At 37.2% G+C, this 25,214-nt stretch overlaps 3 protein-coding genes across 8 annotated transcripts; 1 reads left to right on the forward strand and 2 right to left on the reverse strand.

Moving 5' to 3' along the window:
- The first annotated feature begins 4,058 nt into the window (after positions 1–4,058).
- On the forward strand, positions 4,059–8,263 carry LOC103970988 (receptor-like protein kinase). Of its 4 annotated transcripts, none has more exons than XM_018820976.2 (4): positions 4,059–4,266; positions 4,482–4,545; positions 4,651–7,608; positions 7,801–8,263. In XM_018820976.2, exons 3-4 carry the CDS (start codon positions 4,656–4,658, stop codon positions 8,163–8,165), a joined length of 3,318 nt encoding a protein of 1,105 aa, XP_018676521.2. In that variant the 5' UTR covers positions 4,059–4,266; positions 4,482–4,545; positions 4,651–4,655; the 3' UTR covers positions 8,166–8,263. The 4 variants fall into 4 exon arrangements, with proteins under 4 accessions (XP_018676521.2, XP_009383175.2, XP_018676520.2 ...); XM_009384900.3 differs by having other exon boundaries at positions 4,059–4,261; XM_018820975.2 differs by having other exon boundaries at positions 4,263–4,380.
- A 157-nt stretch (positions 8,264–8,420) lies between these two features.
- Positions 8,421–12,278, reverse strand: LOC135641806 (uncharacterized). Its single transcript, XM_065157547.1, has 2 exons — positions 12,009–12,278; positions 8,421–9,308 (listed from the first exon to the last, which is right to left on the reverse strand). The coding sequence occupies exons 1-2, from the start codon at positions 12,166–12,168 to the stop codon at positions 8,740–8,742; spliced, it is 729 nt and encodes a 242-aa protein (XP_065013619.1). The 5' UTR covers positions 12,169–12,278; the 3' UTR covers positions 8,421–8,739.
- A 1,718-nt stretch (positions 12,279–13,996) lies between these two features.
- Positions 13,997–24,030, reverse strand: LOC135639487 (amino acid transporter AVT1A-like). 3 transcript variants are annotated; one of them, XM_065153251.1, is made up of 12 exons: positions 23,668–24,029; positions 22,598–22,884; positions 22,203–22,417; positions 21,132–21,155; positions 20,841–21,021; positions 20,547–20,778; positions 20,320–20,455; positions 20,214–20,233; positions 19,972–20,117; positions 16,519–16,562; positions 14,468–14,530; positions 13,997–14,233 (listed from the first exon to the last, which is right to left on the reverse strand). In XM_065153251.1, exons 1-12 carry the CDS (start codon positions 23,859–23,861, stop codon positions 14,141–14,143), a joined length of 1,635 nt encoding a protein of 544 aa, XP_065009323.1. In that variant the 5' UTR covers positions 23,862–24,029; the 3' UTR covers positions 13,997–14,140. The 3 variants fall into 3 exon arrangements, with proteins under 3 accessions (XP_065009323.1, XP_065009324.1, XP_065009325.1); XM_065153252.1 differs by having other exon boundaries at positions 20,547–20,766; positions 23,668–24,025; XM_065153253.1 differs by lacking the exon at positions 14,468–14,530 and having other exon boundaries at positions 23,668–24,030.
- Positions 24,031–25,214: the final 1,184 nt, after the last annotated feature.

Consider the following 25,214-nt stretch of genomic DNA (forward strand, 5'->3'; position numbering starts at 1 on the left):
TTAAAAGAATCAACCTACATATGAAAGATAAGACAAATAAACTTTAAATGACAACTCAAACTCCTAAGATAATGCTAGCCTATATCATCTTATCATTATTTACAGTTTAAAAGAATCCAAAATGAAAACTCTAAGCAGATTCTTTAGCGTCTAAAACGTTAAAATTCGAGAGGCTTTGTAAGGATATCAACAATCTAATCATCACCCATGCAATAGGTGAGACTAATTATATATTCCTTTGTCAAATCTCGTTAAAAGTGATACTCCACATCAATGCATTTTATTTCTTCCATGCAAGATAGAAGTTTGCACTCTGGATAATTCTAAATTGAATATTCAAATCTTTCACTAGCCATATTGAATTTAACAAACTCTTTTAATAAAAATGATCTCATAACCCTTCTCTTGGAGCTGCCTTATATTGACCAAATTTCTTTTCAAATTTGGAATAAATAAAACATCAGAAATAGTTTGGATTAAATATTTTTTAGTTTGAATCTTCACATTCCCCTTACCCATGATAAAAACTATAGAATCATTTTCAAACTTTACCATACTTTGGAAGAATTCATCTATTGGAGGAGCTTAACCAGAGATTTTTTTATGTGATGATTTTTATTGGATTGCTTACGTATTTGAAGATTGGTTTAAGATATATTGCAAGACTTGTCTGAGATAGACTAGAGTTTTACCTTTGATCAAGATAGATAAAATCAAGTGCATGAATGACTACTATGGACTGTTTTGTTCAGAAATAAAAAAAAAATAAAAAAAAAATATTACACATCATGGAGATTGCATCGAGTTTCAAGACCTTTCATAATAATTTATTTCATAAAGTTCAATCTATGAGAGGATGTTACAATATTAAATTAAAATTTATGATTAAATAAGAGATTTAGTTAAAAAGTCTTGGTTCGGATAGAAGTTCTTATTTTAGCCCAAGTCAAAGTTTTAGTCTCAATTGTCTGTAAATAAATAAAAAGACTGTACTTTAAATATGGAAAGATAAATGAGATAATGAAAGAGAGGGTGAATTATTAATAATAATAGTTGTTGCACTCAAGATTTCAAATATGATAATACATAAGAGAAGAAGAAAAGATAAATGAGGTATGTTGGTACAGTTTCTAATGATCAAATTATTGAGTTTTTTTTTTTTTATATATAGGAGGAAGTTAGATCTTACTAACTAAAATTTAAATGAGCATATCTTTTTGCATCCGAGCAAACCAAAATGTCAACGTCCCAAGGCTAATCCTCCCTCCAGATACAAAAGGATTTGGTGACTCACTATAACATTTTCTTAGGGTAAAACATGAGAGACTTTACAATTAGAAAAAGGATAACATTAAACATCAAATGTTTCGAATAATAGTTAAAATTCTCTAAGATGAATGTATACGTTTATCAAACATGTCCACCATAAATTGGGAATTTTTTTGGATAAAAATTCATAATCCATCTATAATAGTCACAGCCTTTCGGTGCAGTATGTGTTGTTAGGAAAGAAAAGAAATCTACAAGAAAAAACACAAGGAACGTTAGTTTATCTAAACACAAAATTTACTCTACTATCTAAATTGTGATCCCACAGTAAAGTTTGATCCATCCCAAGTCTCGTTTTGAGTTCCAAGTCATTCTTATACTTCCGAGTTAGTATAAGTATATTCGTCAAGTAATTCAGCATATAGAAGAGGCTATATGTTAGATGGTCATCTCTGAATAGGTTACTTGTTTGACCAGCCCACCAAATACTATAAAACTACTCTATTGTGTACTTCACTTTTGCAATAGAAAATTCAAAGACAGTTCCGTGAAGAAACAACATACTTGTGGATTATCATGCTATCAAAGATCATGACAAACACTTATTTGACAGGTACTTATGCTTAATAGAAAAGAAATATATACTATCTCGAGATCTCGATACATGAAAAGGTTTTGGGTTTGGCTTGCAAAGATGGTGAGAAACTATGTGAGTCTCTCTTCCATGGAGGACTCTTCTCCAAGTCTATTTATGATGGTAAACTAGTGTCAAATGGAATCTCAAGCTCCGTGAAGAAACAACACACCTGTGGCTTATCATACGATCAAATATTACGACAAGCACTTATTGACAGGTAATTATGCTTAATAGAAAAGAAATATATACTATCTCAAGCTCTACATACATGAAAATGATGGAGAGTACAGATTTCATTTTACACTAGTTTACCTTCATAATCAAGTTTTAATTTGAAGTTATAATCATAATCATTTCAAGTTTTAATTTTCAATCATTATCAATATATAATGTCGGTTAAAAGATAAAGATAAATATAAGTTAACCATTTACATAAATCAAATATGAGTTGTTTAACAAACAAACATCATAAGTAAGATATTATAATTCTCCCGGACATCATTTTTCCCCCTTTATCATCAATAAAGATAAACAAAAGTTAGGCATGAGTTACTATTTCTCCCTCTTTATTAATGACAAAAATTATAAATTACTATTTCTCCCTCTTTGAAATTTTTTTTTAATATCATGGTATATGAAGTTTCTCAATATTATGTTATCATATGAACATCGAAAAGTCATCTAACATAGATCATAATTCATTTGGATAAATATCCCCATTAAACATCGACAAATGAAAGAATTACAAAAGAAATAATAATATTTTTGTCCTATACAATCTTTACAGTTTTTCTGTTTGCAGGATCTGCTAGATAATATTACATAATGAGACATATTATAGTTCTCTTATTGTACAATGATGTTTTCACTTAGCTCTTTGCATTTATCATTTTTTTCACTGTAATTAAACTTTATTTCCAAAGTTTTAGTTCTCTCTTTCTTCTGGTTGTTTACTCTGCTCACTCACTTTTTGTGGTAGATTTAATTTCAGATTATGACTTTTAGTGTTGCTTTGCGTTTTCCTGAACAACATTACTTTCATGCGTTGTTCACTTCATGTGTTTATTCCTTACTATTGTAATTGTAATTATTGTAGGCTTTCCTCAATCTCAGGTAATCTTTCTCCGTTATGATGCACTCATGAAGGTTTAATGTTTTAGTGATTTCTAGGTGAATCTCATGATGATATTGTTGACATTCCGACTGTTACTTGTTTCGCCTCATGCTGAAGCAGTTGGCCTGCTACATTCCTTAGATTTTTCAGTTGACTAAAGGCGTAGAACAACTAATTTTGTCAGTTGGTGATTGCAGTCGACTCGATCAAAGATTTAGACCGGAACATAGAATACATTTCTCCCCCTTGTCGTGTGTGCGTCTGATAGCAGATGCCGTCAGATGAAGCGATGCATGGAACACGGCCTTGGTAGTTCTCCAATGACGAGGGCAAGCAGAAGGTAAGACCATCGTTCGAGTTATTCCTTAGTATCCAACTTCGTCGTCATTTGATTTACCAATCAAAAGGAAATAGGTCCACCTCGGGAGACCTGTTATTTCTTGTACACGAGCGTGCAGGGTTCTCCTCGCCTGACGAATATCCACGTTGGTCATAGCAGACATTAGCGAGTTGATTCTGACGCCAGTAATGATGTCCTGGAAGTTCTTATGAGGCCAAGCGCTGTTCTCTGACTCGGTCGAGACGGGGGAGCTTTCGGTGTGAGAGGTCCACGCCTCGTGCCCGTGCTCGTTCTACGCCGCAACATGCCATTTGACATCGCCTGGCCGCCATGGGACGGCACATGGTGGGAATTGACGTGCCCCATCGGTTTCCTGCCTTTCCCCAAGGTCAAACGCTGCAAGTGCACACAAGTATTACGAGTATCACCACGCGACGCTAAATCTTCTTCGATAATAATTTCTTCACTCAAGTGTAACAACCTGGCACTGCTACTTGCCCATAACCTGTTTGATCCAATGCATATAACCATTAGGTTCATTCGCACCATGTGACTGCGACTTCTTTGTCCCGCTGCACGCGCTTCAAGTTGTTGCCGGCGGTGGACCCTGCCGCTGAGTGCGCAGCAGCGCGTGCAGCTTCGTGTCGAGCCGTGAGCATTTATGCTCCTCCAACCGGAGCGCTGTGGGTTTGACGGCACAGCTAAACTCACTGCTTTTTGGTCAGCGCAGTGTGAACGCTGCCTTTGCCCACCATACTTAGAAGAGCAGGGGCATACAAATGAACGAGTAAAACTTTTCCCAGTAAAGGCAGTGGGAAGCTGGTGTCCCGCGTGACGACGTTTCATCCTAAGCTGATAAAGAACAAAGGGTCGGAATTACGAGGAGTCTCGATTGGATGAGGTGTGGTATGCTCTCTCCTTGGGTTTCCTCTGTTTTCTGTAGCTTCTGAGAGTGGGAGGCTTTTGTATTGCTTAGATCTCCATGTCTTGCTAAGTTGCCGTTCTATTTCGTTACTTCTGGTAAATTTTAGTGGTCATTCGGAGGTCTGAGTTGGTTCTTTTGTACAGCAGTAATAGCATTCTCTGATTTCTTGGATCCTTTGATCTTCTTTTGCTCTCAGCATGGTGTAGGTGTTTTCCCTTGTGCGCGGATCAGGTCTCCCTCAACACCATAATTCTTCTTAGGTACGTGTTTATTTGCTTGGATTAACTTTTTTTTGTCTTATTGAGGTAACAGGATATTAGGAATCGACAAAAACACTCACTAGATTACTTTTTCCACCTCTCTAGGGGTGATGGGGTCTCATCATTGGCATTTTGTGTTGGTCTTGGCTTTCTTTCCACTATACAATGCTTTGAACGATGATGGAGAGACCCTGATGACCCTTTGCAAGAGCTTAATATTGCCCTCATCGGTTAACACCACTTGGAATTCTTCAGACCCAAATCCCTGCAAATGGGTGGGAATCCGTTGCGACAGGAGTGGATTTGTGGTCTCGGTTGAGCTTCCTGAGAGTGGAATTTCTGGTTCACTGGGGAAAGAAATTGGGTTGCTGAGTCGCCTGAGGAAACTTGATCTCGGCATCAACAAGCTTTCTGGAATTATCCCATCGGAATTAGGCAATTGCAGCCTTCTTGAGCACTTGGACCTCGCAGTCAACTTACTTTCGGATGAGATACCAGAAACCCTCCAGAACCTCAACAAGTTGTCCTACTTGTCACTTTTCGAAAATTTTCTGAGTGGAAATATACCAAATCAATTGTTTTGGGGTCTGAATCTTCAGACAATCTTCCTTAATGATAACAATCTCACTGGCTCGATCCCTTCTATCGGTAGAAATATGAGCAGGATTAAGTCTCTGTGGCTTAGCCAAAATCATTTGTCAGGCCCTTTGCCTGATTCGGTTGGGAACTTTAGCAAGTTAGAGGAGCTCTATCTGTTTGATAACCAGTTGAGTGGACCTCTTCCGAGGACTCTAAGTGACATCAGAGGACTTAGATATGTGGATGTTAACATAAATAATTTTGTAGGAAGAATCCCTTTTGGTTACAACAGTTGCAAGCTGGAGGAATTAATATTGACATATAACCAATTTGAAGGTGAAATTCCAGCAGCAATTGGTAACTGTAGCAATTTGAGCATTTTTGATGCTGTTAACAATAGCTTGTCTGGGAAAATACCATCTGCGCTTGGCTCTTTGACAAAGGTTGAGAAGCTTTACCTATCTGCTAATTCTTTGTCGGGGCTTATTCCTTCTGAGATTGGGCAATGCACATCTTTGATTGAATTGGAGCTGTACTCGAACCAGCTAAAAGGAGTTATTCCAAGTCAATTGGGTAATCTGAGAAATCTGAAAAAGCTTTATCTTTTCGATAATAATCTGATTGGAGAGGTACCGATGGACATCTGGAAAATTCCAAATCTCACATCAATTCTTATTTACAATAACAATATCTCTGGAGAGCTACCTTCTGAGATCTGTGAGTTAAATAGATTGAGGAACATTTCTCTTTACAATAATCAGTTCACTGGAGTCATACCTCAGTGTTTGGGAATCAACAGTAGCCTAGTGCAAATTGACTTTACAAATAGTGGCTTTGTTGGTGGCTTCCCACCAAATATCTGTTTCGGAAATCAGTTAGTAGTGTTGAATTTGGGTTCTAATCTGCTTAATGGGACAATGCCTCCGGGAATTGGGAACTGTTCAAGTTTGCGAAGGTTGATCCTTCGTGATAACAGACTTAGCGGTCCGATCCCAGAATTCATAGTGATATCAAGTTTGTCATACATGGATTTAAGTTTGAACAGATTGAATGGACATATTCCAGCAAGTTTAGCAAATTGTATGAATCTCACCATGATAAACCTGTCAAAGAACAAGCTTGATGGGCCGATACCTCAAGAAATAGGAAATCTATTGAACCTACATGTCCTGAATCTGTCTAACAACAATTTGTATGGTCCACTATCTCCACAGATTTCACAATGTAGTAAGTTATATTTGCTGGACTTGGGGTTCAACTCTTTAAATGGCATGATTCCATCAAGCCTAACAAACTTAACACACCTCTCCCGGTTGATACTGCAAGGTAATCAATTTAGTGGTGGTATTCCAAATTTCCTGTCAGAATTTAGTGGATTGTTTGAACTGCAGCTTGGAGGAAACAAGTTGGGAGGTGGTATTCCTTCATCATTGGGTTCATTGCAAATCTTGGAGATAGCTTTGAATCTCAGTGACAATGGACTTACAGGACAGATTCCAGGAGAATTAGGGAATCTGAAAATGCTACACAGCTTGGATATATCTCTCAACAACCTGACAGGAAGTCTGATGCCTTTGAGTGATCTCCGTTCGCTAACTTATGTCGATGTTTCATATAACAATCTCGCTGGTCCAGTGCCAAATAATTGGCTTAAGCTTTTGGAACTTTCACCAAGCTCATTTATGGGCAATCCTGAATTATGCATCTCTTGTCAGGCAGCTGATTCAACTTGCACGAATGTTACTTCTATATTGAAGCCATGTGCAGCATCAAATAATTCAAAAGGCTTAGGCAAGATTGCGATTGTAATTATAGTTCTTGGTTCATCCTTGGTGTGTGCATCGGTCATTCTTCTTTTGGGATTTATACTTCTTAAGTGTACAAGAAGATTGGAGGATGAAGGTCCATCCTTACATGAAGGTTCCTCTTTTCTTCTGAACCAAGTGATTGAAGCCACTGAGAACTTAGACAAGAGACATGAAATAGGGAGAGGAGCTCATGGGATAGTCTACAAGGCAGTGCTCAACACAGGGAAATTATATGCTATAAAGAAGCTTGTTTTTGTAGGCCAGAAGGCATCAAACACAAGCATGATAAGAGAAATTCAAACAATCGGAAAAATCAGGCACCGAAATCTAGTGAAATTGGAGAAATTTTGGTTGAAAAAAGATTATGGGTTAATATTGTACGAGTACATGGAAAATGGCAGCCTCCATGATGTTCTGCATGAGCTCAACCCTGCACCAGTCTTGGAGTGGAAGGTGCGGTATAAGATAGCTCTTGGAATTGCCCAGGGGCTGGTTTATCTTCATGATGACTGTAGTCCAGCTATTATTCATCGTGATATTAAACCTAAAAACATATTGTTGGACACTGATATGGAGCCACATATCTCGGATTTCGGAATTGCTAAGCTTCTTGATGAAAATTCTTCATCATCTCAGTCAACTGCTATTATGGGCACCGTTGGTTATATTTCTCCAGGTATGGTTTTCTTCTTTTGCTTAATACCTAAGCTATTTTAGTAGGGTTGGTGATTGTAAGCTTTGCTTACTCCTTCCATGATATCATTTCATCTTGTGAATACGACTATTATTTTCTCCAGTATAGATGTTCGATTAAAATCCTCTTTCATAGAATTGCATTATGATGTTAAGCTGCTATGCCTTGTAACAGAGACTGCATACACAACCAGAAAGAGCAAGGAGTCAGATGTATATAGCTATGGAGTAGTTCTACTAGAGCTTCTTACCAGAAAAAAGGCCTTGGATCCTTCATTTCCCGAAAACATGGACATAGTGAATTGGGTGACTTCAACATTGGATGGGAATGGTGAAATTGGACCAGTTGTGGATCAAGATCTCATGAATCAAGTTATGGGAACTTGGGAGTTAGAAGAAGTGCACAAGGTGCTTTTTCTGGCCATGAGATGCACAGCAAAGGAGGCAAGTAGGAGGCCTTCTATGCAGAATGTTGTCAGAGAGTTAATAGATATCAAGTCGAAACTTGTCGGTACAAAAAAAAAACCTGAAGATATCTAGACACTTTGCTTCGTAAGATTTTGTATGGAAATATGAATTTTGGTTATTATGTAAAGTGTCTGGGTGCTTAGAATACTGATTTAAGATTTACAATATCATGCACAAGCCTCGAGAATCCGAAATTTGTCAGCTCAGTTACTCCTCGACTGCTTGCTGTTGCAAGTGGACTTTAGCCAGTATTGATTCAGAATGTAAAGCTTTGGTGTGTATAGCGTGAGAAGAATTAACAAATATTCAACAAATATCCTGGAGGGATGTGCAAATATTTTCAGTTGGCTATAAAATGAACATTTCAACTAGTCATAAATTTGATCTCTTCGGCACAATATCTGAACTCCAGATTACATTATCATTACACTTATGATGAATGTTCTCATAAAGGCTACAGTGCAACTAATTATGATCTCAGAGTGAGACTGAAAGCAATCATAATCAGCTAGCTCTTTAAAGTTTCCTCAAAAAATCGTATTGAAATTAAATCTACGTCGACCAGAGGAGGAAAACTGAATGCTCCATATGGTATGCTCGATCTGAAAGAAATCTATTCATAATGCTTCATTTCAATTTAGCTGCTTCATTCATCGATATGTGATGCGTGGTGAATGCATATAAACCATTGTCCATTGATCCTCTCAAACACGTTTGTTGCTACTTGTTTACCCCAACTGCTGCCTTTTGTCTTGACCACCTCCATGCAAGATACATACCCAACATTGCCTCTCACATGGACCTCAACATTCTTCAGATCGATTTGGAGAGGGAACTCATAATCAGCATTGCACACGATTTCCCAGCTTCCCATGACCATCTCATAGCCAGATATAGTGCCTGCACCAGGATGTATAACATACACATGCTCCCCTTTAGCCCAAATTGAGTGCATAGCAGCAAGATCTCCATTCTTGAAAGCATGGTAGAATCGGGCATTAGCGGAGAGAACAGAAGCCTTGCTGTCCTCGTGGAGAATACGAAGACGATCTCTGATCTGAGCAGCACGAGCATAGTCCTCGTCTTTAATGGCAACCTCTAGATCCTGTTGCAGTGTTTGCTCATCCAACATAGTATCCTCAGTGCTTGGGTTTCCCTCTGCCTCTCCACTTATTACCCTGGTCAACCTCCGCAGCGAGCTCTGAGGATGAAGCACTGCAGAAGATAAAGAGTCTCTTTATGCTGAAAAAGATTTTATATCTTTTTGGCTGATGTTCCGCTAAATCTTAAATTAATTACTATGTCAAATAACAGAGTGCAAAATCTTGGTCCAGGAGCTCATTTGAACAAGACTGATCGAGTTCCAGAAAGTCATGCATATGCAAATATATGAAAGTTGAGAATAAAGAATTTTCTGAGGCTTCAATTCAGGACTTGACACCAACATGTCAAGACATGAAAACAAACATGAAACTTGAAGCAAACATGACATGGATGTATATCACGGATTTATCTAGCTATAGTCAAGGATGGAGTTTGCTGCACTGTAGTTCTGTGGTGATTGTTTGGCTACATAGAATAAACTCAAACTTCCATCCATTACTATGTTTGACACTAGTAGTAAAAAAATGCAGAGAGCCACGTAAAATAAGATGAATATATATTCACTTGAACCAAGCTACAGGCACTCCAATCTTCCTAGTGAACATTCAGCCACGACTTAACATAACTAAGCAAACTGAAAGTTGTTCTTTTAGCAATGAAGATGGCAGATAGGAAACCAAAATGATACAGCAGAAGAAACTACAATAACATCCATAATCTCCACATATATCCTACTGTATTTGGAGAGTTCAGCCTTATTGTCATTCAGAAAATTCCTCGTTTTCATTCTTTCACCCCGTGAAAACAGCTATTGTAAAGAAGCAACCATTATCTCCACATTTTTCCTACTGCATTTGGAGAGTTCTGCCACATTGTTATTAAATTCCTTGTTTTCATTCTGTCACCTTGTGAAAGAATCACAGCCAGTGACATGAATGGCAGTAAGTTCTACTGAACTATTTAAAACTACAGAATCTAACGTAGTTATCAAAATTTCCTTGTAGCTCAAAACCAGACGAGGAGAAAGAAATTGCTAACTATCACGCTATTGGAAAACGAACACACACAGGCAATAGAAAATTGTGGATAAAATTGCTTCCTTCACCATCTTAAGTCATCTGGTATGATTAAACTTAGATTCTTTGTCAAGATCCATAATGGTTATACAGCTAAACAATGAAAAGACACCATTGAGTTAGCATACTTCACTGCCTATGTAGCAGAAATGAAACCACAATTAATTTCACTGTAGAAAATAAAATGATAAATAAAATAGGATGCATGACAGAGACAATAAATATAAATGCCCATTAAGAACACAGGGACAGTGCACATGGAATCATAACTATTAATTTAAACAAATGACAAGGAGATTCTACCAAACAAAGGGGCTTTGCCAAAACTTCAACATATTTGGCCATGGAAACATGATTATGCAATGATGTGCCATAGCATGGACATGTGGCACAAGGAGTACAGATCAATAAACTCGATGAAAAGAAAGACAAGCAATTGGGTTGGAGGCAACAAAACAACAATTTTGAGGTTATTCACGTGTGACATTCCAAAACTTCATATGAGTTCCAATATTATCAAGTCTTATCGCATGATCTATGGTCTCTAAGATCCAGCATAACTTCCCTTTTACTCTGCTTACCTTCCATAAACAGTCATAAATCATCACCAACTTTTACTTATCTCAGTCAGATGGCCAAAAATTACATCATTGAGTAATGACAAGAGTGAATCAGATAATGTCCATTGTTATACTTTTACAAAGATGAGGCAAACCGGACATCATGGCCAAAATGTATATCCTCGTATATCCATAATCATATCAGAAATTTGTTTCTCTGAACTTTTGAATATGGATTCAGATTAAGTTCTAGCTGGATCCGTATATTCAAATATCCATACATATTTGAATGTAAAAATAAAAAATCATTTAATAAAAGGAAGAAAAGATTATTGATTGGTTATTCCCTTTTTTTTTTCATCTCACACTTGCTTTATGGTCTTCCCATAAATATAATGGACAAGTTTGGATTGGTGGTTTAATTATGCATTTTTGCAAACTTATCTGATCAATGCATTAATCATATCAGTGTCTACCCTATCCCCAATTACAGTCAAGACACATCACTCATTCGGTTTATATCTATATTTACATCCACTCTAAACAAAAGAAAAAAAAAATGGTCACAAGATTCAGTACTTATAACATTTGTATACCATAATCAAAATTGGTCACCAGTATGGTTTTCCCAAATATCTGATATTTATTGATCCCTGTTTAGTCCCACATCTATATTAGGATGGACAGAGTTAGAGCCTTCTGTGGCGTTCACTGGTCTATTACAATCCTAATTTAGTCACCTGAACATTCCAACAAAGTGTAGGGAATTTAGTCAAAAAAAAAAAATTTATAATGTTTTTGCTAATTAAAAATAAAAGTCAAATAATCCACTTCAAACGCTCCATCAAAACCTCCCATGCCAAACCATTTCTTTTTTTTTGTCTTTATTTGTGAAATATCTAACATTAACTAAACAATAAGCCTTAACGATCAATTTGACTAACAAACAATTCAACAACATAAAAATCAAATTTCGTTGATATCATGTTAATTTTGGCGCATATATTTCTTCCTTTTATCCCCTTTTAGGAATATAATAGATTTAAATGAACACCAAGAACAATGAATTCAGATCCGCAAAGCACCAATTGGAATCAGAGCAGAAACAGGGAAAGTAAAAGGAAGAAAAGAAAGGATTTTGGAAGAAAAAGAAGAAGAGGGGCGGAAGCACGCACCAGGGCGGTAGAGCTCGACGTCGACCCGTTTGGAGAGGGCGAAGCGGAGGCTGCGGCTCCCCGCAGGACGCAGGAGGGCGCGGCGACCGATGGAGCCGGTGGCGGAGACCGTTCCCCGGATCGGAACGGCGGCGGCAGACCCAGCCACCGTCGACGCCATCTCGCGTTAGCTCTGGGCCTGTTTCCCGTTCGTTAGCCGATACCGTGTGGATGAGGAACCGTGATCCGCCGCTGCACAAATAGGGTGGTATCGATCCTTGACCCAACACGAGATTGACGAGCTTGAGATCTAAATACATCGGTCCGATTGACCCGATTGGTAAATACGTTTGATTTCAACTGATGAATTTAACTATGAACTTAACCTATCCAAGTACCAAAATATATATATATATATATATATATATATATATATATATATATATATATATATATATATATATATATATAAAATTGAGGTCCTTGTCGTGTCAGTGTAACACACTGGCAGAGCCAGACTTACAAAAATTAAGTCGAGAGGGTATTCTCGGTAAATACCCCTCCAACAATCAAATTAGTTTTGAGTTTGGACACGTTCGAGTCGGATAGTTTTATTATGAAAAATTATCAATGTGTTTGAAATGCACTTAGGAGATCCTTTTTACAAGTGACTTTGAGGATTGTTATATCTAATATCACTAACAATTGTGAGGAACCGTGTGATATTCTTGAAGTGAATTAAGGTAATAGTGTTATATTGTTGGATCTAATGCATCCCTTAACTAGCTCAATCTAGGTTAGAGACATGTAGCCTCGACCACATGTGATTATCGTTAGGCTTGAGAAGTTAGCATGTTGGGCACACATCACCATGTGGTGTTGAGACAATTTGTCACCTATTTGATGCATGTGGTTGACATGGCCTCGGGAGATTGATGTATCAGTCATGTGCTGTCATATGATGTTAAAGTGTCTATCACATCATTTTCCACCTATCACTAGAATCCTCCCTCCCCCCTCTCTCTTCTCTTGGTTCATTTGAGTGTTTCGTTATTGAGTCAAGAAGCCACCTTAGCGATAATATAAATATTGATAGGGAGATATTTTACATCTAAGCCATGGAGTCGTGTTATCTACGTTCGGCTTTTTTTGGTCGTATCGTCGGAATACACATTTGACCTTTCGATTGTATGTTTTTGAAATGCACGATTGGACTTTCAGCTGCATATCATCGAAATGCATATTTGAGCTTTGTGTTGCTAAGATATGAGTCGGGATTTTTGACTGTGTCATCAAAATACATATTTGACCTTTCAACTGGGTGTTGTTGAAATACACATTCGACCTTCGGACTTCAAGTCATAAAAATATACATTTGACGATTGTACATCATCAAAATACACATTTGATATTTTGATTATATTGAGGAAGACATATCGGACCTTTATGAAGTGTCACTTAAGTCGCAATGTATAGTCGACGCGGTGGGTGGGTTTTCTTATTGGCTTGGGCTTGGCTAATTATCGATGGCTGCCTCCTAGTTTTTGGTGATCCTCCAAAGGTTTTCTCATGAGCTCCGCTGAATTAAATCGATTCCATATGATTTTGGTTTCGAATCAAAACCATATATTTTAATTTTTTTTTATTATCTCAAAACATCCCTCTAATTAATCAATTTATTAAGCCATCAAAAGAATAAATTTATGATTTATAGGGGCATTTGATCGTTGTTTTTTTTAAAAAAAAATTCTGACTGCTTCAAAATCTTGTTCGATTCAAAATTGTCGAACTATTGATCAGATGAGAGAATGCTCTCCCTCTATCAGACAGACAGGAAGACCTCCCGGAGAACCCAATGTGTCTGCATTAGACCAAAGGTGCCATGTCGCCACAAACGAGTACACCACACATTACCCATTACAGTTTTCTGACACAGAAATAAATGGAGTTTAACGTCACCATCCCAACAAACAAGATTTTTTACAAGCAACTTTTTACTCAACTAAACGAGAGACAAATGTTCATACTTATCGAAAGATTCCCACATCATTAAATAGATCAATACTTAGCAAGAAGATTTTACATTAAACTGCAGGAAAATGTGCCAAATTACAGGAATAATGTAGCTGAGTGCTGTCAATTCTTCTTGGACCTTAGTAACTGCTTGCTATCCGTGATATAGACGAGTATGTTCCGAGTGCAGCGCTGATGATGCCTAATGCAGCAATGGTGGTGCCCAAAACAATCTGTTAACGTACAAAAGCAAGCAGATCATCAGAACCCGAATTTGCACTTTTAGGTTACCCGATACACCTTAATCAAATCAGTCTTAAATTAAACTGATCATAAAATAGCCAATTAAGGATTTTAATAGGTGATGATACCACATGTAATCTTAAAATCTTCTCTGTTCTCCATTGAAGAGAAGAACAGATACTAGAGTTACTGTAAAATATCTTCAAGAAGCAAGCTCACATTACCTGCAATGGTTTAGCTTTGTTCTTAAATATCTTCAAGAAGCACAGTGCGGGCATTACAATGGCCTGGTAAAGCAAATCAGATAATGTATAATATTTACTCTTTGGAAAAAGTAATATTTGTTTAAGTATTTGACCTAATTCAATATCTTTCTATATCCCACATTCTTGTAAATTAAGAATTACTTCAAATGAAAAAAAAAACACAGTGAGAAACAATAACCATATACAAACAAAATAATACAAAACCAGGATGTACTATCATAACTTATTTCTAAGCTTTTAAGAAAACATAAACAAAAAAAACTCTATTATGTCATGGAAAAGTATTAACAATCTGAAGTCATAATGGGAACAATATGGAATCAAATTAGAATACAACAAGATAAGAGTGAACATATCTAGTTGATCCATACCAGTGACCCACAAGTCCTAGATAACTGACTCATAAAAGTCCAGCTTAAGGGTGCACCCCATGTCATAAAGTACACAGATTATGAAAAATCGAGGCTACTCACTGTGAAAGGCATCCTTTCAAGTAAGCACTCAGCCTCACCCTTGATTGGTGAAACCATACAAAATTATGGGCTATCTTAACTCTTTAGCATGTTTTCCATGACAAAAGGTGGAATGATGAACAAATTAAGTGTCCAAAGTATGATCTCAGCATCATACATGCACAGGACAACATTATAGAAAATAACAGAACTTATAAAGACTAGCAAAGAATGAAAAGCTAAAACCCAAATGGTAAATAACCTGTGCTGAGTAATTTTTTTTTTCTTTTTTAGTTGTTTTGGGGCTTTTTCAGAAATTCATACACTCAGCAAACCGGTATGGATCACTATGGTACCAGTCCAAGCCCCAACTGGTATCCTACCAGTATGCGAAATTGCAAACCTTGATGTTCCAGCTTTTCTTTTCAGGCATTTTTTGAAACTTGATTCATACTGCCATACCCAGTACATTACTGGTAAATGAAATTGTAAACCATACTCCCATATCTATATATGTGTCATACATAATATTTATAGGATATCTCTAGATATATAATATACTAAATCAAATACATGTCTATGAAATTGTCAAGAGATGGCTAAAATCAGGTACCTGTGAAGATACTTTTTATATAATTAATAAAAATATGACCATAAGATCAGCAAGTCACGCAACCACGAGATAACCCAAAGCATACAAAGATGAGGCCTTTTTTTCCCACCAAATGTAATCCATAGCCCTTGATCAGACAACATGGATACTTCAAATTATGTCATATATATATAAGATAAGCTTTACATGCAATATTTAGGGATATTCTTGGATGCTTATTAGATACTTCCTCAAAATCTTTGAATTTCAAATATTTTAAATTTTAAGCAACTAAGGATATATTCCATGCAAGGTTTCATATCTCAACCATATTGGTCGATATGGTTTCGTATTTACTAGTCCAAGCACCATATAGAAACATATAGCTTGATATTGGAACAATACCATTCTTTTTTACTATTGTATTCAGTGACACTGAACAGAACAGGCAGATATACCGTCCTGTATGCCGATCCCATACTGGTCTGATAGATCACTGAAACCAGTACCAGATCCAGATTTGAAATCTTGATTTCATAATGCTTCTTGGGATAAGTTAGTTTTTCTTTTATTAAATGTTGACATTTATTATGGACAAATTCAAACATCAAGTTACTTAATTAATGATCTTACTTCATTTATCACAAACTCTTGTGATTTTATCTTTATGTTTGACCAATTGTCACTAAAAGCAATCTTTTGATATAAATGTATTCGGAATTGTTACTTAATTACTTGTTATTTATTATCATACATAACTATGCATTCTTACTCTAAATAACGTCATCAAGCTTAATTATATACAGTACCATACATGCAAAAATGTCCATATCCCTGCTTCAGTCAGATGAAAGATAAATGTATCCAGTTAAAACATGGCCATGTAAAAACTGCAGACAAGATCCAAAACTAATGCTTAAAAGGGTTTGAATGTCTAATAAGGAAAAAATAGAACAAAGCTATACCACAAGTATACTGAGAAGTGAACCGATCAATGCCATCACAAGACCTGAAACCATGTCATAACAGCTTGAAGTTAATATGGTCCAAAGAAGAAATTATCATTTGGAATGTTCAATACTTCAATCATATAATAAAGTCATAAAACATTGTTTTTCTCATACAAGAAAACAAGACTATATGCTTGTTGAACTGCACATGTCAGTATTCTAATATCCTAAACAAAAAAATGCTCAAGAGTTGAGGAAAAGGGGGGCAAAGAAACAATAGCTAGGTAAGAGAAAAAGTCTTACCCCACAAAGTTTGTCTAGGCTTTGACGTCAGTTCAACTTGCCAAGTCACAACTTAGACTTGCTACCAGTAAAAGAAAACTTTTCCACTTTCATAGGCTGGATATATTGACTTACAGGTAGAGATATGATTATAGCGACTAATTTGGTTTTAGGTAGATATGGATTTATAGATGAATAGTAAATATTGACTAGCAAAATGAATCACAGTCTCACACTGGCAACTAAAACTCCATCCTCTATTCCCAATTAATAGTCCTACCTAAGGATTTAAATCCCAGTCCTAAACTGGTTGGGTAATCTACCTGATTGATACAGTTTCAGTATACTGGAGGCTTACTGTCCATACCACTTGGTTGCCCAAAAAAAAATTATAATAATAAAATACCAACTAATAAGACCATATGATTCAATACCAGCCTATGGTTGGACTAGTTAATACTGGTCAGTACAATATAGGTATTTGATAGTTGAAGCCATTGGCCTACCTAACTCATCCAATTTTACCAATCATACTAGTAAAAAAACTTAGGGTGAGCCTTGGTACATTGATAAGGTTGTACCTTTGTGACCTAGGAGATCGGGATTCAAGTCACAAAAATAATCTTTTTAAATATTTAAAGATAAGACTACGTATATTGACCCTCCTCAGACCCCACATTGATGAGAGCCTCGTGCACAAGGTATGCCCTTTTTTTAGACTATAAAAAAAAACTCATCCTCAATACATAGAGTGGAATTGTATTATTTCAGAAAGTTATACTTGTTTTTCACAATAGAATGCTCTGACACGTGTAACCAGGGTTTTTAATACCGAATCGTACCACCTGATATAGGCAGTACATATTGGTCCGCCAGCAGACCGATACACGGACCGCCAGCTACTGGGCAGTACCATTGATATAGCCCTGTAACAAATGATACGGGCCTGTATCGGGTAGTAACAATTGAAATTTTGACCATTACCACCGATCTTAGGTACGGTCTTAAATTCCGCTCAGATCCGGTCTTAAATTCGGCCAGGTAGCGGTGATAGTCACCCTTCATCTTCAAGTAGAAGACCTTGGAGTCGGTAGTGGCAGCGACAGGGATGAGGTGAGCATCGAGGAGGCGGAGGATGCCGCCATAGATGGAGTCGAGCTTGGACTCGATCCGCCAAGACGCACGGCAAGCGACGATGACATTCTTGTAGGTGACAGAGAGGAGGTTGCGCTCCTCCACCGTGAGCTTCTCCCCCTCCCCCACCGCGCCAACGACCTTCTCCATGTACTCCACCATCTCCTCGTAATGCTCTGCTTACTCTACCAACTTCGCCATGTAACGCTCTCTTCCCTCCCTGCTGCCATGTACCTGCTTGTTCGATGGGGCCCACCAATTGACCTCCTTTTTCAAAATGCTTTGCGCACACCGACAACAATGCTCGCTTACCTACCCTCCGACAATTGGGAATGACCAAGGACCCACTCGCGGAACCCACATCTAGTAAGAACAATCTGCATAGAGATCATAAGCAGATGGGTGGATGCCGCAGGTTTCTGGGATTCAAATTTTTATTCTGATTAGTACTTAATAAAGTCTACGAACGGTATGAAAAAAGCTCAACAGCCGGAGTGATTAACACGAAGCACGACAAAAGAATACTCGAGATTAAAAAGGAATATTGACTTAAAGAATGCTGACCTTTTTACTAAGAACTATTGTGTTAGTCTATTTTTCAGATATTTTCAGAAGAGCTTATGCCTAATTTAGGTGTACCACTCGGTACGCCCTGACGACGTACCACTCGATACACTGTACTGTACCATACCGAGCAAAGCTCAGTACAATGGTATGGTACAGTATTCAGAACCCTACTTGTAACAAAGACTTTGTCATGCATATACCATATGATGTCCCATATTTATTATCAATTTGTTCCATCGACAACTCCTACCCTACTAGGATTTTGCATTGTTGCTTTGAATACCAATCCAGACACTGGTTTCAACAACCAATCAACCAAGTATGATATTGAGATACTGAGCAGTACATTGACCCATACCACCAGGTATCATTGAAAAATACCATAATGGTACACCAACTAGTATCAAGTTCACTGATCCAGTCTGGTACATGATATGACTGATAAATGCTCGATCCTTTAGCCACTTTAGTGCAATAGCACACCAACTACATATGGTGTTTATGTCACATACAATTTAGCCTTATTAACAAGTCAATGACATTGGGAGTTCTTCAGACTCTCTTCTTTTACACTTCCTCTTTGCAACCTATTTTTCTTGAACATACCCAAAAAGACCCATCCAACTCAACGTAATCATTGGTCCAGCTCTTGAACAATGTCAAGGTTGGATTGGGTCAGTCTGGTTGCAACAGATTTTCATGTGATGGTTGGACCTGCATTTATGATTAGCTCAAACCAATTCAACTGAGATGCATCCCTAGGTGAGATAATTTAATGTATGATTGACGATTATGACATGCAAAAACAAGGACAAGGATCCACATATACATTGCCAAAACAAATGTGTGCAAGTCTGCAAGAGAGAACATTGATGCTTACAGGGATAAAAGAACACGCAATGTAGAGACAGTTACTTCGATAAGTCATCATAAATGGTACCGAAGCCAACTCTAGCCATATCTCAATGCAACTAGTGATATGCATTGGGGGTGATGACCTTTTAAGGCTAACCATGATGTGATTGGAAGAGGGATTATGTGGGGACCTACTAGTGCTGCCTAACCGGTATCAGAAGAAAATTCGTGTACATGTAATCTCAATTTCCAAAATAGTAATTTCATGTGTGCCTTTAAGGTGAGGTCCACAATGTTATGCATGCATCCTTGAAAATTACAAAAGACAATTTCACTCCATATTATTGTCATTTCACAACCTCTGATTTCACCCATTAAACAATAGTTTGTACTTTTAATTTTTTATGGTAACACATCTTTTTCATGTCAAATGTTGAGCATCAGATCAAAGCTGATGACAGAGAGAGACACAAGGAACTGATGGTAACCATCCCCCTCTATCTCTCTTTCCTTTTTTTTTCACATTTCTTTGTGTATTTATGCATCTGGCAGCTAATTAAAAGAGTGTTAGCTAGTACTAAAATATGAGCAGCAATTAGATTTTTAGTAAGAAATGTCCAAAATACATACCGAAGAAGGGTAGAATAAAAGCAATGCATACGGTAGAAACGACGAGGGTGGTTCTTAATAAAATAGAGCACCATATTGTATCAGCAGTTCTTGGAGGAAGCAGCTCCTCCAAACTCCTGGCTAATGGATTTAGTAATAAAGCATACCTGTTTTTAATTAAGGGTAGAACGAAGGTGATAAAAAACAAGAGTTCTTGCATAAGGCAAGCCAGTTCATGAAGACAATTTAAGTCAAAAGGATACTTAGTGAATGGATTGATTACCTGACGAAAAGCACATTATCACAATGTTAAGAAATGACAGAGAAAAAACAAGAAGTCAACGACTGATCTTAAAATATGATAATTACCGTTGTCCATATAGCAACCTTTGAGGCAAATGTGTGCTTTGGTAAGTTCAATGTTATTTGAGAGAGTGTGCCATCACCAAACATACGATATCCAAGTGTGGCAAAAGAGCCATATATTGCAGTGCACAAAGCGAAACTGTTTACAGAAGTTGGAGAGAGAATTTTTCAGGAAACAGTTTGAAGAATGCTTTAAATAAATTACTGAGTAACGCTAGGTATGTTAATACCATATTAGCAATGCTCTATTAAATTTTGACCGATCTGACATTGATTGGTAAATATTTGGAAACACCGAATGACCAGAGAAGCAAAAACCATACACACCAATAGCAAATGGCAGGCCCCCCCAATTTACAGCTTTACCAGTGTGATGGAACCCAATTCCATCCATGGTACCAACAAAAAAGACAGAGACAAAAACCAAAATAGTGGCAACCACACCACCAGCTGCAAAAGAGACTGTTACCAAATTAAATCTTCCAGTAAGATCCTAAATATATATGGAAAATGACAATTCCAACCTGAAAGGTAGGAGATGATTCTAAGGTCTCGCAGCCAAACAGTTGGTAGAACAATAAGAGCAGTTAACATTCCAAACAAGTGAACAGAATCAATATGGATTCCAGCCCACTCGATCGCAGCCCCAGGAAATATTTTATTGAGATTATCGCCTTCTAAAATGATAAATTCCACACAATATGACTGCATCATGGGAAAGAAAATTAGTAAATTCTCAAAAAGATCATAGCACTCACAGAAAGCTCAAATCAAAGGGATTTACTTCCCAGGATCAGCACATGAGCCATACTTACATATAGTTCTGTGTACAATATAACCTGCATCAAACATAGCAGCATCATCAGATCTTGGTTGACCAAGTAAGAAAGACAAGTACACGACAGGCTATTGGTCAATGCAATCTAATATTCTTATGAGTTCAATGCAAACTTACCAGCAAAGTGTCTGGTATCCACCAAAGATCCAGCATTCATGGAATTTGAACTAAGAAATTGGATCTGTAATAACTACAGTTACACCAGATCCATTGCCATCTAAAAGTTTCTTAATTTTTCCTTACATACTCAGGCAAACAATGACAGTTGAGATCTTCATTGTATACCCATTCTAGCTTCTATAGATCTGTTTATGATATATTTTGCATCAAAAGTCATCATGTCTAAAAGTTGTTTGCCATAAGAATGGGGCCAGTTGCAGAACACATAGCAAAATTAAGAAATCTCCTTAAAATTCTATGAAGTTCTCAAACTGGACACCAGACACTTTAAGGGTGGTGTTGAATTCCTAACCAAAACAGAGTTAGGAAAGAGGACTTACAAAAAACTAAAAGATTATAAAAAACAAATAATCCAGTTAGTCATGAAAAGAACTATCTTATGGGATATGCTTTAAATGAGGTAAAATCAAGCAAACTCCAAGATTCTCCTAAACCAAAGCAAAGTCTACAAGAAAGGGATAGAGAGTGCTGCAAAGCAATGGAATAAATTTCCTGCTTATAAAGAAGCAGCACAAAAAAAATATATATATATATATATATATATATATATATATATATATATATAATATATTAGTTTCCAAGAAATCTTCCCTTCATGCCTTGGACAATCATTAGCTAAATGAATTTCAATATGTAGGAAACTACACCATCGATGAATAAGTTGAGAGAGACTCACAAAACAGTTTGCCTCCTTTCTCTTCAGAACAAAAGCCACACTATCAGATACAATCCAAGTGCAGGAATATTTTTAGAAATTAGAATAATCCATATCTCATTGAGATGTTATAAATAAGTTCAGGACTAATAATTAAGACAAAACGTATTCAGTATTATGTTTAGTCACCAGCCATGAGAGTTAAGAACTCACAGATATGAAAAGGCGTCCAAACCTTCCAAATGCAGCTTCTCCAATATCTGGGTAACTAAAAATGCCATCTTTACTCTCAAAGCAGTGCTTCATAAGAATGCCGGTGTAACAACAAATAGCTGCAAAAAGAATTAGCAATGCCATACTAGCCCAACCAGCCTCTTTCACTGAAAATGGAGTAGAAAGAAGGCCGACCCCTGCCAATACATTTACACCTACCAAAAGTAACGAACAAAGATATTTTAAATGACAGTAATAATCATGACATAAAATTCAAATACACATTATACTGACTGCTACAAGTTAGACCCAGCAAGTTCTACTTCAGCATTGAACATGATGGGACTCATTAAACAAAAATAACCATTAGTAAAATGATTACAGTTGCTCTTTACCATTAAAGACAGTCTGAGTCACACTACAACCATGATGAATATATCCTTCACCAGAAGACTGCACCTTAAAGGAGACTGATCCATCAGGTGTGGAAGTGAGAGATCTCCTGAGGTTCTTATCTGACTCTTGTTTCTCGTATATGCTACCAGACAAAAGAGGCAATTTCATATCTGAATCTTGTGCACTTTGACAGTGAATATCAAGACTAGAATATCTAAGACTTGGAATAGGCCCAACGTAACCAAAGGCTGGTGATGCAGAAATTGTGTATGAATCAATTGTTTCCCTGTCAGAACAGTCATGATCACAAGGAAAGAATAAGAATCAGTCTCAAGGAACTCCTGTGTGAACATTTCAGAGGCATAAACATTGAAAAATGCATATAAATGACTAGTAGCATAAAAACAATCTCTTGTTAGACAAGCTGAAAATATGGCACCTAGGCTGGCACCCAAGCACCTTGGGGAGCAGCATATCATGAAGCCAACTCATCCAACATATCCATCAAGTGAACAGTTATTCAGATATAGAAATTTTGAAGTTTATAACTACTAAAAGAACATGATAGCCCCATGATTGATTCAAAGTTCTATCATTTGCAAGTATAACTCTAGTAGTTTTTCCTAAAATAATGCAAGAACTAATACTAGTCGAGTGAACATAGTTGTGCATGCCAGAATCTGTTCACCTCCGAAAATCCAGCAAACTACATTAAGATGGCTTACATGTTAAAGAAAAGCCAACAGAAGCAGGCAAAGCACTTTATGTTCCCTTTCCTACAAAGGGCGTGCATTCTTTATATATATTAATTTAACGGGTCCCTCCTCCACAGAAGTGACCCCATTTTACGAATATGAGCCAGGAATCCTTAGAACAACGCGAATTAGGTTCGTTATCATTGCAAAAGGAAATCATTTTTTTAGTGCACTATCTGCTAACCCCACCATCACTACTTTCAATCTTTACCGGCTGCCACAGGTATAGCGGAAGGAGCAAATCCAACAATGATCTAGGTCGTTCTGCTTCAATAGCAACTTGAAGGGTAAAAGAGAGGTCCGATCAAGAAAACCTGAAGCTCTGGGGCCACTGCTGGGAGTAAAACGAAGAGGAGCGCTCCCGCTCCTCACCCTCTTCCTCGTTCCCTTCTTCGTTCTCGCCATCGCTCTTATACTCCGCCACCTCCTCATCGATGTCTGCATCGGTGCTGTCGTCATCGAAGAAGAGCTCGACGTCCTTCTCACCCCGGGCGGTAGAGTTCTCCATCGAGAAGAAGAGTGTCGCCAACCGCTCTCGAACACGAACCCTAAAAGAAAGGAATTTAAGGACAATGGCGACGAAACCGGCCGCTCGGCAACAGGAAAACAACGAGTCAGGACGCCGCTGCAAGATGACGACGATGCGTCGGCTTGCTATAATTGCATTCTTTAATACAAACATTACCATTTCTCCTCTTAGTTTTTTTAATTTCTTCCCCCATTTTCGGAAATTATAGTACAATTTGTTTTTTATCCACATAAAGATATCTAAGCAATCTACCCATAACGACCTCCAATAATAAAGTTCTATCATATGATGGTCCTCATTTGATTTTTACAAAAAAGACACTTTCTTCTTTAAAATACTAAAAATAATCTCAAAGGTCAATCCTTTTTATTAAATACTAAAAATAGCTTGAGTCAAACTCCATCGATCCAAAGGCTGGTTCGATTCGATCGTGGCTGTGATCGCGATCCGAGTCACATGGATTCAGGTCAAATTTTGTGAAGCCAATTTGGCCGTGTTTGAATCAAAAGGTTAAGGGTTTATACAAAGGTTACATCGAACCAATATATATCTTCCTTCTATGTTCCTCTTCGGTAAGCGACAGCGACGATAAAGTTCTATACTTCTCGATATTATTTTCAATTGGTGACAACATCCTTCTTTCTTCGGCAAGGGACAACGATGATAAAGTCCTATATTTCTCGATGGTATTTGCAAATGGTGACAGCATCCTCCTCTCTTTGACGGTGGCAAATAGCGATGATGATGACAAAGTCCTCTACTCCTCACTGATATTTGCGAATGACAATGACATCCTCCCCTCTCTAGTGACAATGAATTTCTTTGCTCCACTCTAGTATTTGTAGTGGTGACGACCTCATCTCCTCTCCGGCCATGAATGATAGTGTTTTTGTTGACGACGACATCATTCCCTCCCCGATGACAAACTTCTCCTTTTTTTTTTCAAGAAAAAAAGATAATTTATATTTATTATTATTAAATTATATGCAACTAATGTCTTTTTTTAAGGTGTAAAGTACCTCTTTCTTCGTCACCCCCTCATTCACTACCCTATGCTTTTATGTTACCCCCTCCATAATACATAGTTGGTGGTCATTATTATATCGATCATTTTAAGTATTTTATCTGTAAACCTAGTAGAAGGAATGGAGATCATATGATGTTCATTTTTTTTAGATTGTGTCATCTTCATATTTTTAAGAGAATACTTGTTTGTCATATATTAGATATTCCTAACATTCCTACGTGTCAATATGCTCTGGATAACATTCCTAGTTAAATTTAGTTCGAGCGATGTTATTTTGACTTTTGGGGTTCCTAATTATTGGTGAG

Source organism: Musa acuminata, chromosome BXJ3-6 (assembly GCF_036884655.1).
Source record: "Musa acuminata AAA Group cultivar baxijiao chromosome BXJ3-6, Cavendish_Baxijiao_AAA, whole genome shotgun sequence".
Taxonomy (NCBI): domain Eukaryota; kingdom Viridiplantae; phylum Streptophyta; class Magnoliopsida; order Zingiberales; family Musaceae; genus Musa; species Musa acuminata.

What these genes read in the sequence shown, in the direction of transcription:
- LOC103970988 (XM_018820976.2), top strand. Translation starts at nt 4,656, where the DNA reads ATGGGGTCTCATCATTGGCATTTTGTGTTGGTCTTGGCTTTCTTTCCA. An exon ending in CGTTGGTTATATTTCTCCAG is followed by an intron (nt 7,609 to 7,800) that starts GTATGGTTTTCT and finishes GCCTTGTAACAG; the next exon opens with AGACTGCATACACAACCAGA.
- LOC135639487 (XM_065153251.1), bottom strand. Translation starts at nt 23,861, where the DNA reads ATGGAGAACTCTACCGCCCGGGGTGAGAAGGACGTCGAGCTCTTCTTC. An exon ending in TTGGACGCCTTTTCATATCT is followed by an intron (nt 21,156 to 22,202) that starts GTGAGTTCTTAA and finishes TGTTTGATGCAG; the next exon opens with GTTATATTGTACACAGAACT. An exon ending in AATAGAGCATTGCTAATATG is followed by an intron (nt 20,456 to 20,546) that starts GTATTAACATAC and finishes TTCTGTAAACAG; the next exon opens with TTTCGCTTTGTGCACTGCAA.
- LOC135641806 (XM_065157547.1), bottom strand. Translation starts at nt 12,168, where the DNA reads ATGGCGTCGACGGTGGCTGGGTCTGCCGCCGCCGTTCCGATCCGGGGA. An exon ending in CGTCGAGCTCTACCGCCCTG is followed by an intron (nt 9,309 to 12,008) that starts GTGCGTGCTTCC and finishes TATCTTCTGCAG; the next exon opens with TGCTTCATCCTCAGAGCTCG.